This window comes from Lithobates pipiens, unplaced genomic scaffold, assembly GCF_037356315.1.
Source record: "Lithobates pipiens isolate NorthernLeopardFrog02 unplaced genomic scaffold, aLitPip1_a1.2 Scaffold_24, whole genome shotgun sequence".
NCBI lineage: Eukaryota > Metazoa > Chordata > Amphibia > Anura > Ranidae > Lithobates > Lithobates pipiens.
In genome coordinates this window covers 24,587,229-24,601,745 of record NW_027507786.1, presented here as the reverse complement: position 1 = coordinate 24,601,745, position 14,517 = coordinate 24,587,229, and the positions used below count along the sequence as shown (strand labels likewise).

At 52.5% G+C, this 14,517-nt stretch overlaps 1 protein-coding gene across 1 annotated transcript in view; it reads right to left on the bottom strand.

The window, feature by feature from the left end:
• The window catches only part of OTOG (otogelin), a 217,270-nt gene that overhangs the window by 139,688 nt on the left and 63,065 nt on the right, over positions 1 to 14,517 (bottom strand). Inside the window, exon 16 of the mRNA XM_077453472.1 lies at positions 7,597 to 7,729. Coding sequence (XP_077309598.1) covers positions 7,597 to 7,729 — 133 coding nt within the window. The remainder of the gene's footprint in view (positions 1 to 7,596; positions 7,730 to 14,517) is intronic.

Here is a 14,517-nt window from a genome sequence, read left to right as displayed (position 1 = left end):
TAGGAGCCCTCAGACCTCCGATCCATGTACACCCCTCCCCCCATCTACTCATCTATTGTAGGAGCCCTCAGACCTCCGATCCATGTACACCCCTCCCCCCAACTACTCATCTATTGTAGGAGCCCTCAGACCTCCGATCCACGTACACCCCTCCCCCCATCTACTCATCTATTGTAGGAGCCCTCAGACCTCCGATCTATGTACACCCCTCCCCCCAACTACTCATCTATTGTAGGAGCCCTCAGACCTCTGATCCATGTACACCCCTCCCCCCAACTACTCATCTATTGTAGGAGCCCTCAGACCTCCGATCCATGTACGCCCCTCCCCCCAACTCCACATCTATTGTAGGAGCCCTCAGACCTCCGGTCCATGTACGCCCCTCCCCCCAACTACTCATCTATTGTAGGAGCCCTCACACCTCCGATCCATGTACACCCCTCCCCCCAACTCCTCATCTATTGTAGGAGCCCTCAGACCTCCGATCCACGTACACCCCTCCCCCCAACTCCTCATCTATTGTAGGAGCCCTCAGACCTCCGATCCATGTACGCCCCTCCCCCCAACTACTCATCTATTGTAGGAGCCCTCAGACCTCCGATCCACGTACACCCCTCCCCCCAACTCCTCATCTATTGTAGGAGCCCTCAGACCTCCGATCCACGTACACCCCTCCCCCCAACTACTCATCTATTGTAGGAGCCCTCAGACCTCCAATCCATGTACACCCCTCCCCCCAACTACTCATCTATTGTAGGAGCCCTCAGACCTCTGATCCACGTACACCCCTCCCCCCAACTCCTCATCTATTGTAGGAGCCCTCAGACCTCTGATCCACGTACACCCCTCCCCCCAACTCCTCATCTATTGTAGGAGCCCTCAGACCTCCAATCCATGTACACCCCTCCCCCCAACTACTCATCTATTGTAGGAGCCCTCAGACCTCCGAACCATGTACACCCCTCCCCCCAACTACTCATCTATTGTAGGAGCCCTCAGACCTCCGAACCATGTACACCCCTCCCCCCAACTACTCATCTATTGTAGGAGCCCTCAGACCTCCGATCCACGTACACCCTTCCCCCCAACTCCTCATCTATTGTAGGAGCCCTCAGACCTCCGATCCACGTACACCCCTCCCCCCAACTACTCATCTATTGTAGGAGCCCTCAGACCTCCGATCCATGTACGCCCCTCCCCCCAACTACTCATCTATTGTAGGAGCCCTCAGACCTCCGATCCATGTACACCCCTCCCCCCAACTACTCATCTATTGTAGGAGCCCTCAGACCTCCGATCCACGTACACCCCTCCCCCCAACTACTCATCTATTGTAGGAGCCCTCACACCTCCGATCCATGTACACCCCTCCCCCCAACTACTCATCTATTGTAGGAGCCCTCACACCTCCGATCCATGTACACCCCTCCCCCCAACTCCTCATCTATTGTAGGAGCCCTCAGACCTCCGAACCATGTACACCCCTCCCCCCAACTACTCATCTATTGTAGGAGCCCTCAGACCTCCGATCCACGTACACCCTTCCCCCCATCTACTCATCTATTGTAGGAGCCCTCAGACCTCCGATCCACGTACACCCCTCCCCCCAACTACTCATCTATTGTAGGAGCCCTCAGACCTCCGATCCATGTACGCCCCTCCCCCCAACTACTCATCTATTGTAGGAGCCCTCAGACCTCCGATCCATGTACACCCTTCCCCCCATCTACTCATCTATTGTAGGAGCCCTCAGACCTCTGATCCACGTACACCCCTCCCCCCAACTCCTCATCTATTGTAGGAGCCCTCAGACCTCCAATCCATGTACACCCTTCCCCCCAACTCCACATCTATTGTAGGAGCCCTCAGACCTCCGATCCATGTACACCCCTCCCCCCAACTACACATCTATTGTAGGAGCCCTCAGACCTCCGATCCACATACACCCCTCCCCCCAACTACTCATCTATTGTAGGAGCCCTCACACCTCCGATCCACGTACACCCTTCCCCCCAACTCCTCATCTATTGTAGGAGCCCTCACACCTCCGATCCACGTACACCCCTCCCCCCAACTCCACATCTATTGTAGGAGCCCTCAGACCTCCGATCCATGTACACCCCTCCCCCCAACTACACATCTATTGTAGGAGCCCTCAGACCTCCGATCCACGTACACCCCTCCCCCCAACTACTCATCTATTGTAGGAGCCCTCACACCTCCGATCCATGTACACCCCTCCCCCCAACTCCTCATCTATTGTAGGAGCCTTCAGACCTCCGATCCACGTACACCCCTCCCCCCAACTACTCATCTATTGTAGGAGCCCTCAGACCTCCGATCCACGTACACCCCTCCCCCCAACTCCACATCTATTGTAGGAGCCCTCAGACCTCCGATCCATGTACACCCCTCCCCCCAACTCCTCATCTATTGTAGGAGCCCTCACACCTCCGATCCATGTACACCCCTCCCCCCAACTACTCATCTATTGTAGGAGCCCTCAGACCTCCGATCCATGTACACCCCTCCCCCCAACTACTCATCTATTGTAGGAGCCCTCAGACCTCCAATCCATGTACACCCCTCCCCCCAACTACTCATCTATTGTAGGAGCCCTCAGACCTCCAATCCATGTACACCCTTCCCCCCAACTCCTCATCTATTGTAGGAGCCCTCAGACCTCCGATCCATGTACACCCCTCCCCCCAACTACTCATCTATTGTAGGAGCCCACAGACCTCCGATCCATGTACACCCCTCCCCCCAACTACTCATCTATTGTAGGAGCCCTCACACCTCCGATCCATGTACGCCCCTCCCCCCAACTACACATCTATTGTAGGAGCCCTCACACCTCCGATCCACGTACACCCCTCCCCCCAACTACTCATCTATTGTAGGAGCCCTCAGACCTCCGATCCACGTACACCCCTCCCCCCAACTCCTCATCTATTGTAGGAGCCCTCAGACCTCAGACCTCCGATCCATGTACACCCTCCCCCAACTACTCATCTATTGTAGGAGCCCTCACACCTCCGATCCATGTACACCCCTCCCCCCAACTACTCATCTATTGTAGGAGCCCTCAGACCTCCGATCCACGTACGCCCCTCCCCCCAACTACTCATCTATTGTAGGAGCCCTCAGACCTCCGATCCACGTACACCCCTCCCCCCAACTACTCATCTATTGTAGGAGCCCTCACACCTCCGATCCATGTACACCCCTCCCCCCAACTACTCATCTATTGTAGGAGCCCTCACACCTCCGATCCACGTACGCCCCTCCCCCCAACTACTCATCTATTGTAGGAGCCCTCAGACCTCCGATCCACGTACACCCCTCCCCCCAACTACTCATCTATTGTAGGAGCCCTCAGACCTCCGATCCATGTATGCCCCTCCCCCCAACTCCTCATCTATTGTTGGAGCCCTCAGACCTCCGATCCACGTACACCCCTCCCCCCAACTCCTCATCTATTGTAGGAGCCCTCAGACCTCCAATCTATGTACACCCCTCCCCCCATCTACTCATCTATTGTAGGAGCCCTCAGACCTCCGATCCATGTACACCCCTCCCACCAACTCCTCATCTATTGTAGGAGCCCTCAGACCTCCGATCTATGTACACCCCTCCCCCCATCTACTCATCTATTGTAGGAGCCCTCAGACCTCCGATCCATGTACACCCCTCCCCCCATCTACTCATCTATTGTAGGAGCCCTCAGACCTCCGACCTATGTACACCCCTCCCCCCATCTACTCATCTATTGTAGGAGCCCTCAGACCTCCGATCCATGTACACCCCTCCCCCCATCTACTCATCTATTGTAGGAGCCCTCAGACCTCCGATCTATGTACACCCCTCCCCCCATCTACTCATCTATTGTAGGAGCCCTCAGACCTCCGATCCATGTACGCCCCTCCCCCCAACTCCTCATCTATTGTAGGAGACCTCACACCTCCGATCCATGTACACCCCTCCCCCCATCTACTCATCTATTGTAGGAGCCCTCAGACCTCCGATCTATGTACACCCCTCCCCCCATCTACTCATCTATTGTAGGAGCCCTCAGACCTCCGATCCATGTACACCCCTCCCCCCATCTACTCATCTATTGTAGGAGCCCTCAGACCTCCGATCTATGTACACCCCTCCCCCCATCTACTCATCTATTGTAGGAGCCCTCAGACCTCCGATCCATGTACACCCCTCCCCCCATCTACTCATCTATTGTAGGAGCCCTCAGACCTCCGATCTATGTACACCCCTCCCCCCATCTACTCATCTATTGTAGGAGCCCTCAGACCTCCGATCCACGTACACCCCTCCCCCCAACTCCTCATCTATTGTAGGAGCCCTCAGACCTCCGATCTATGTACACCCCTCCCCCCAACTACTCATCTATTGTAGGAGCCCTCAGACCTCCGATCCATGTACACCCCTCCCCCCAACTACTCATCTATTGTAGGAGCCCTCAGACCTCCGATCTATGTACACCCCTCCCCCCATCTACTCATCTATTGTAGGAGCCCTCAGACCTCCGATCTATGTACACCCCTCCCCCCAACTACTCATCTATTGTAGGAGCCCTCAGACCTCCGATCCATGTACACCCCTCCCCCCAACTACTCATCTATTGTAGGAGCCCTCAGACCTCCGATCTATGTACACCCCTCCCCCCATCTACTCATCTATTGTAGGAGCCCTCAGACCTCCGATCTATGTACACCCCTCCCCCCAACTACTCATCTATTGTAGGAGCCCTCAGACCTCCGATCTATGTACACCCCTCCCCCCATCTACTCATCTATTGTAGGAGCCCTCAGACCTCCGATCTATGTACACCCCTCCCCCCATCTACTCATCTATTGTAGGAGCCCTCAGACCTCCGATCCATGTACACCCCTCCCCCCATCTACTCATCTATTGTAGGAGCCCTCAGACCTCCGATCCATGTACACCCCTCCCCCCATCTACTCATCTATTGTAGGAGCCCTCAGACCTCCGATCCATGTACACCCCTCCCCCCAACTCCTCATCTATTGTAGGAGCCCTCAGACCTCCGATCTATGTACACCCCTCCCCCCATCTACTCATCTATTGTAGGAGCCCTCAGACCTCCGATCTATGTACACCCCTCCCCCCAACTACTCATCTATTGTAGGAGCCCTCAGACCTCCGATCTATGTACACCCCTCCCCCCATCTACTCATCTATTGTAGGAGCCCTCAGACCTCCGATCTATGTACACCCCTCCCCCCATCTACTCATCTATTGTAGGAGCCCTCAGACCTCCGATCCATGTACACCCCTCCCCCCATCTACTCATCTATTGTAGGAGCCCTCAGACCTCCGATCCATGTACACCCCTCCCCCCATCTACTCATCTATTGTAGGAGCCCTCAGACCTCCGATCCATGTACACCCCTCCCCCCATCTACTCATCTATTGTAGGAGCCCTCAGACCTCCGATCCATGTACACCCCTCCCCCCATCTACTCATCTATTGTAGGAGCCCTCAGACCTCCGATCTATGTACACCCCTCCCCCCATCTACTCATCTATTGTAGGAGCCCTCAGACCTCCGATCTATGTACACCCCTCCCCCCAACTCCTCATCTATTGTAGGAGCCCTCACACCTCCGATCCATGTACACCCCTCCCCCCATCTACTCATCTATTTTAGGAGCCCTCAGACCTCCGATCTATGTACACCCCTCCCCCCATCTACTCATCTATTGTAGGAGCCCTCAGACCTCCGATCTATGTACACCCCTCCCCCCATCTACTCATCTATTGTAGGAGCCCTCAGACCTCCGATCCACGTACGCCCCTCCCCCCAACTCCTCATCTATTGTAGGAGCCCTCAGACCTCCGATCCACGTACACCCCTCCCCCCAACTACTCATCTATTGTAGGAGCCCTCAGACCTCCGATCCATGTACACCCCTCCCCCCAACTACTCATCTATTGTAGGAGCCCTCAGACCTCCGATCCATGTACACCCCTCCCCCCAACTACTCATCTATTGTAGGAGCCCTCACACCTCCGATCCACATATACCACTCCCACCAACTCCTCATCTATTGTAGGAGCCCTCAGACCTCCGATCTATGTACACCCCTCCCCCCATCTACTCATCTATTGTAGGAGCCCTCAGACCTCCGATCCATGTACACCCCTCCCCCCAACTACTCATCTATTGTAGGAGCCCTCAGACCTCCGATCCCCGTACACCCCTCCCCCCAACTACACATCTATTGTAGGAGCCCTCAGACCTCCGATCCACGTACGCCCCTCCCCCCAACTCCTCATCTATTGTAGGAGCCCTCAGACCTCTGATCCATGTACACCCCTCCCCCCAACTACTCATCTATTGTAGGAGCCCTCAGACCTCTGATCCACGTACACCCCTCCCCCCAACTACTCATCTATTGTAGGAGCCCCCAGACCTCCGATCCACGTACACCCCTCCCCCCAACTACTCATCTATTGTAGGAGCCCTCAGACCTCCGATCCACGTACACCCCTCCCCCCAACTACTCATCTATTGTAGGAGCCCTCACACCTCCGATCCACGTACACCCCTCCCCCCAACTACACATCTATTGTAGGAGCCCTCACACCTCCGATCCATGTACACCCCTCCCCCCAACTACTCATCTATTGTAGGAGCCCTCAGACCTCCGATCCATGTACACCCCTCCCCCCAACTACTCATCTATTGTAGGAGCCCTCAGACCTCCGATCCATGTACACCCCTCCCCCCAACTACTCATCTATTGTAGGAGCCCTCAGACCTCCGATCCACGTACACCCCTCCCCCCAACTACTCATCTATTGTAGGAGCCCTCACACCTCCGATCCACGTACACCCCTCCCCCCAACTACACATCTATTGTAGGAGCCCTCAGACCTCCGATCCACGTACACCCCTCCCCCCAACTACACATCTATTGTAGGAGCCCTCACACCTCCGATCCACGTACACCCCTCCCCCCAACTACTCATCTATTGTAGGAGCCCTCAGACCTCCGATCCATGTACACCCCTCCCCCCAACTACTCATCTATTGTAGGAGCCCTCAGACCTCCGATCCACGTACACCCCTCCCCCCAACTACTCATCTATTGTAGGAGCCCACAGACCTCCGATCCATGTACACCCCTCCCCCCAACTACTCATCTATTGTAGGAGCCCTCACACCTCCGATCCATGTACACCCCTCCCCCCAACTACTCATCTATTGTAGGAGCCCTCACACCTCCGATCCATGTAAACCTTACAACTACTATAGGTGGTGAGCTGAGCCATACAGGCATGACAATTCCCATGATGGCACCATCATGGGAATTTGTAGAAGAGTAAAGTGGATGATGTTAAAGCATAATGGTGCTTGGCAAAGGGTGGAAACCCAGCGTCACCCCGACCTCTAATCTACCTGCAGCAAACTGACATCAGGTTGGTTGCTATAGGTTACCACATTTGCAGCAATGTATGAAATAATGCCAGTGTATATCCTCAGATGTCTGTCCTGGGGGGGGGAGGAAGTAGTGTGGAAGCCTGGTTACGGAAGGTTCTAGATCTCACCGTCTGTGTAAGGTAGGTTGATTTTGTACTGATCATACACGAGGACGTCTCCTGCCTGCGTCAAGGTGACCTGTTTTCTCTGATCCTGGTCCATAATGAGGTTGACAGACTGGATACAGGAGCCGTCCAAATTCTGCAAAACAAAAACCAACATGGCGAACGTCAATGCAAAGAGGAACCCCACCCAGAACACCGAGACGGGTCATCGGTCTCCATCATCAATCTGCCTGAAAGAAGTACTGTCTGAGCTGCTCGCGACACCCGCACTGTCCCCAGCATTCCCGACCTGCCCTGAATTCTTATATAATAAAATAGGAGAGAAAGAGATACGAGACGTCACAGAGATATGGAGATCCATGGAGGGGAGGCACGGGGTGGGCTCTCGGCTCCATCTATCGCTGTGGATATTTTATGAAGATGTATGTAATATGTATTGTCACAGAGTCTCCCGGTGTTAGTTCTCCTGCAGCCCAATCTAAAGAGCTGACTGGGGCAGACCGACGCTGGTTGTGGTCCGTTAGGTAGTGGAAAACTTCCTGATGTTGGAGAGAAGTGTTTGCGGGGTGGGGATGTGTCCGCCAGCGAAAGGGCCCCCATGTGATGCACACAACGATCGTCTGGGGGGAGGGGGTGTTCGCTCTGCAAAGACATTATCAGTTTAGCGGATGTGCGCTCGTGTCGCCCCTGTGTGATGCTCCATCAACATATTTGAGGTGCCATGATGTACACCTGCAGATAGCCTCCCGTCAGCAGGAATGGTACTCACTGGTTGTTGTATAAACTCATATCCTGGGGTGGCACAGTGGTGTAGTGGGCGGCACAGTGGTGTAGTGGGAGGCACAGTGGTGTAGTGAGCGGCACAGTGGTGTAGTGGGGCGGCACAGTGGTGTAGTGGGCGGCACAGTGGTGTAGTGGGCGGCACAGTGGTGTAGTGGGGTGGCACAGTGGTGTAGTGGGCGGCACAGTGGTGTAGTGGGTGGCACAGTGGTGTAGTGGGCGGCACAGTGGTGTAGTGGGCGGCACAGTGGTGTAGTGGGCGGCACAGTGGTGTAGTGGGCGGCACAGTGGTGTAGTGGGCGGCACAGTGGTGGAGTGGGCGGCACAGTGGTGTAGTGGGCGGCACAGTGGTGTAGTGGGCGGCACAGTGGTATAGTGGGTGGCACAGTGGTGGAGTGGGCGGCACAGTGGTGTAGTGGGCGGCACAGTGGTGGAGTGGGCGGCACAGTGGTGTAGTGGGCGGCACAGTGGTGGAGTGGGCGGCACTCTAGCAGTAAAACGGTTCACTGGTTTGAATCCCAAACCACGACACGACCTGCATGGAGTTTGCATGTTCTCCCTGTGCGGGTTTCCTCTGGGTACTCCGGTTTCCTCCCACACTACAAACACATGCTGGGAGGTTAATTGGCTTCTGTCTAAATTGGCCCCTAGAATATGAATGTGAGTTAGGGACCTTAGACTGTAAGCTCCTTAACAGTAGGGACCGATGTGAATATATTATATATATAGCGCTGCGTAAATTGATGGCGCTATACAAGTACCTGAAATAATAATAATATCCTGTGGAGGAAGTGATTGGCTGTTGGGGGCAGGGTTTCCTGTTTGTGATTGCTATTGTTGTCTTTGAATAAAAGAGCGCACAGAACACTGCAGGGAGCGGAGATGAGGACGTGCGCCGAAGTGTCTGTCTACTGGGGAAATGCGGGAGACACAGGTTAAGGGACATGCATTATACCATTAGCAGAGCTCCCAACTGTCCCTGAATTCGAGGGACTGTCCCTGATTTGCAGCAATGTCCCTCATTTGTCCCTCTATCCCTCAATTGTCCCTCTGTCCCTCTTTTGTCCCTCTGTCCTCATTTGTCCCTCGTGTTGCTCTGATCTCTATAATTGTATATAAAATGCACTTTTTATCTATCAAAAAGTATTTTCCAGAGCTAAACCTTCATCTGATTTCTAAATTGCTGCATTTGTAAATTCTAAAACCCAATATAAAGGAATATTGGTGGTAAAAAAAATAAATAAAAAAATAAATAAAAAGCACTGGTGGGTTTAACCAATCTTGTTTTTTTGTACAATTCTCCTTTAAAGGGGCGTGGCAAGGGGTGTGTCCTATGCCTGCTTACTTTTGTGCTAGGTGTCCCTCATTCCCATCTCAAAAAGTTGGGAGGTGAGCATTAGACTGTAAGAACGCGTGTGAGTGCAGGTGAGATTGATCATGTATAGGGATGAGCTGTACCCCTGTAACTTTTTTTGCTGTCTGTGCCCCTCTTCAGAAGATTTCACCTCACTTTCTGTCCCAATGACAAATGGATTTTGAAAATGTGGGGTTGTTGTAGAAACAAAGGATTGGTGAGAAAGTATCAGTGGAGACATCATTGTCCCGTATTAGTTACATAGGAGGTGAGGTTGAAAAAAGGCACAAGTCCAACCCATGTGTGTGATTATATGTCAGTATTACATTGTATATCATGTATGTTGTGTGATTATATGTCAGTGTTACATTGTATATCATGTATGTTGCGGTCGTTCAGGTGATTATCCAATATTTTCTTGAAACTATTGATGCCCCCCACTGAGACCACCACCTGTGGAAGGGAATTCCACATCCTTGCCGCTCCTACAGTAAAGAACCCTCTACATAGTTTAAGGTTAAAGCTCTTTTCTTCTAATTTTAATTAGTGGTCACGAGTCTTGTTAAACTCACTTTTGCGAAAGTTTTCTCCCTATTGTGGGGTCACCAGTCCGGTATTTATATATTGTGGGGTCACCAGTCCGGTATTTGTATATTGTGGGGTCACCAGTCCGGTATTTATATATTGGGGGGTCACCAGTCCGGTATTTATATATTGTGGGGTCACCAGTCCGGTATTTATATATTGTGGGGTCACCAGTCCGGTATTTATATATTGTGGGGTCACCAGTCCGGTATTTATATATTGTGGGGTCACCAGTCTGGTATTTATACATTGTGGGGTCACCAGTCCGGTATTTATATAAAGAAATCATATCCCCTCTCAGGCGTCTCTTCTCCAGAGAGAATAAGTTCAGAGCTCACAACCTTTCCTCATCACTAATATCCTCCAGACCCTTTATTAGCTTTGTTGCCCTTCTTTGTAGTCGCTCCATTTCCAGTACATCCTTCCTGAGGACTGGTGCCCAGAACTGGACAGTATACTCCAGGTGCGGCCGGACCAGAGTCTTGTAGAGGGGAGAATTATCGTTTTATCTCTGGAGTTGATCCCTTTTTAATGCCAATATTCTGTTTGCTTTGTTAGCAGCAGCTTGGCATTGCTGAGCCCATCATCTACTAGGACCCCCAGGTCCTTCTCCATCCTACATCCCCCCAGAGGTTCTCCCCCCCAGTGTATATTAACTCTTACAGGAGAGAACTTCCCTTCCTGGGGTAGATTTCCTCTCATTTCCTGTTGTCTCCCTCCGTTTGTAAGTAGGAGTCATTTGTAAGTCGGATGTTTGAAAATAGGGGCCTGCCTGTATATACTATAACCCTGCCCTATGCACTCTGTGGAAAATTGGGCCTTAGGTGTTGGTGGTACCAGAACACTGTAAGCCCTCACAGTTACCCTTGGTGGGCACTGGAATGGGCCCTGCTTTGAAATATTATATGAAGAATTGTAATTACATGCCCCTGTTAAACAGGGGCAGAAAAATTGAGCCATAGGCGGTGGTGGTGGTGCCCTGAACCGAAAATATTCCTAGAAGCTATCATCATGAAGATTGAGGAGGAATAGGATAGTCACTCAGCATAATAGGATAGTCACTCAGCATCAGCATAGGCAGTCTTCAAGGGATCCCACATCCATAGAAAAATCAATCAGTTACATCAGCATCAGGTGCTTGGTAGCTAGTGATCCAAGACCGATACATTTGTATGAATGTGAGCCGATCAACAGCTTCTGTGAACAGGCGTACTCTGATTGGTTACAAAGCTTCCAGAAGCACTGAATGTGCGTTCAGAAAGAATGCTGGATGCAGGACAGGCCAGTAGCTATCAGACCTGGGCGCTGAGGACTGAAGAATTGTCTGAAGGCATGGGTCAGATGGCCACCTTCTCCACCGCTCTTCCTCTGACTGAACGAAGCCACCGCAACACTTTGTCCAGCACCAGGAAATTGTAACCTCCGAAGCTCTGGCAACGCATTGCACAAACCTTTCTGCAAGGCCTCCCGAAGATGTTTAATCCTCTGCTCCCTCTGCAAAGGTTGGATAAGTTCTGCAACCTTACCCTTGTAACGTGGATCCAGAAGGGTTGCCAGCCAGTAATGATCCCTCTCCTTGATACCATGAATCCGAGGGTCCTTTCGCAGGCTTTGCAGGATCAGGGAGGCCATGCAGCGCAAGTTTGCTGAGGCATTTGATCCTGAGCCCTTTGGGTCACTAAAGATCACATGATCCTCAACCACCTCCTCACAGCCACTAACAACTCCATGGGTTTCTGGGGACTGAAAACGATCCATTGAAGACTGCTGCTGATGCTGAGTTTTATCCTCCCCCTCCATGCTGACACAATCCTCCTCTTCTTCTTCCTGTGTGATTGGCGGGCCCGCAGCAATACTATCTGGATAAAAAGGGCCTTGAGAGACAAGGAAGTCCTCCTCTTCCATCCTCTGTTCTGCTTCAAGTGCCCTGTCCATTATTCCACGCAGCGTATGCTCCAACAGGAAGACAAGAGGGACAGTATCACTGATGCATGCACTGTCACTGCTCACCATCCTCGTGGCCTCCTCAAATGGCGACAGGACAGTGCATTTATCCTTGATCAGTAGCCACTGGTGTGGCGGAAAAAAAAAGCCAAGCTCCCCTGACCCTGTCCTGGTGCTATACTCGCACAGGTAGCCATTGATGTCCCTCTGATGCGTGTGCAGCCACTGCAGCATTACCAACATTGAGTTCCACCTGGTGGGCATGTCACAGATGAGGCGGTTCTTGGGCAGGTTGCATTCTCTTTGAATGTCAGCCAGCCAAGCACTGGCATTATATGACCGTAGGAAATGACCACAAAGGAGAGGAGGAGGTTGGTACCATTGTTGTATACAACCATTCCTGGCTTAAGCTGGTGTGGTGTCAACCACCCCTGAGTCTTCCCCTGCAGAGCTGCCAGAATCTCTGCTCCAGCGTGGCTCCTGTCCCCTAAGCAGACCAACTTAAGCACTGCATGGTATCTTTTTGCCTGAGTGCTTGCGTAGCCCCTTGAACGCCTGCGGAGCACTGTGGGTTCAGAGGACAAATCTGTACAGGAGGAGGCCATAGGGGAAGAAGAAGACAAGGGGGTGGAGGACAGAGGTGTGTCAGAATCACCACTACCAGCAATTTGGAGGCGTGGTGGCAAAACAAGCTCCAACACTACTGCACCTTGTCCTGCACCCTTCCCAGCTGCCAGAAGAGTGACCCGGTGCGCTGTGAAAGACAGGTAACGTCCCTGTCCATGCCTGCTGGACCATGAGTCAGCGGTAATATGCTCCTTACCGCTGACTGCTCTGTCCAACGAGGCAAGGACATTGTCTTCCACATGCCGGTAGAGAGCCGAAATGGCCTATATTTAAAAAGGGAACAAAGTCTTTACCAAGTAACTATAGACCCGTTAGTTTAACTTCTATATTTGGGAAGATACTGGAGGGATTAATAAAAGACCACATAGACGAGTTCTTGCAGGAAAAAAAACATTTTAAGCAACAGACAGCATGGATTCATGAAAGACAGAAGTTGTCAGACAAACCTGATTTCTTTTTATGAAGTGGTAAGTAAAACCTTGGACAGAGGGGTGGTGGTGGACGTGGTATACTTGGACAGAGGGGTGGCGGTGGACGTGGTATACTTGGACAGAGGGGTGGCAGTGGACGTGGTATACTTGGACAGAGGGGTGGCAGTGGACGTGGTATACTTGGACAGAGGGGTGGTGGTGGACGTGGTATACTTGGACAGAGGGGTGGCAGTGGACGTGGTATACTTGGACAGAGGGGTGGCGGTGGACGTGGTATACTTGGACAGAGGGGTGGCAGTGGACGTGGTATACTTGGACAGAGGGGTGGTGGTGGACGTGGTATACTTGGACAGAGGGGTGACAGTGGACGTGGTTAATGATTCTTACTCTGAATGGTCTAAGGTTATCAGTGGTGTACCCCAAGGTTCAGTGCTGGGACCCTTACTAATATCTTTATAAATGATATTGGGTCTGGGATCAAAAGTAACATTTCAGTCTTTGCAGATGACACCGAGCTATGCAGGGGAATAACCTCCTTACAGGATGTCTCCAATTTACAAGCCAAGCTCAATGTTCTGTCTAATTGGGCGACTATGTAGCAGATGAGATTTAATGCTAAGAAATGTAAAGTTATTCACTTGGGGACTAAGAATATGCATCATACATGCTAGGGGGAGTACAACTACATCCATAGTGGAGAAGGATCGGGGGGGATTCATAGTGAAGAAGGATCTGGGGGGAGTCCATGGTGGAGAAGGATCTGGGGGGGAGTCCATGGTGGAGAAGGATCTGGGGGGGAGTCCATGGTGGAGAAGGATCTGGGGGGGGAGTCCATGGTGGAGAAGGATCTGGGGGGGAGTCCATGGTGGAGAAGGATCTGGGGGGAGTCCATGGTGGAGAAGGATCTGGGGGGAGTCCATGGTGGAGAAGGATCTGGGGGGAGTCCATGGTGGAGAAGGATCTGGGGGGAGTCCATGGTGGAGAAGGATCTGGGGGGAGTCCATGGTGGAGAAGGATCTGGGGGGAGTCCATGGTGGAGAAGGATCTGGGGGGGTCCATGGTGGAGAAGGATCGGGGGGGGGTCCATGGTGGAGAAGGATCGGGGGGGGGGGGTCCATGGTGGAGAAGGATCGGGGGGGGTCCATGGTGGAGAAGGATCTGGGGGGGATCCATGGTGGAGAAGGATCTGGGGGGATTCATAGT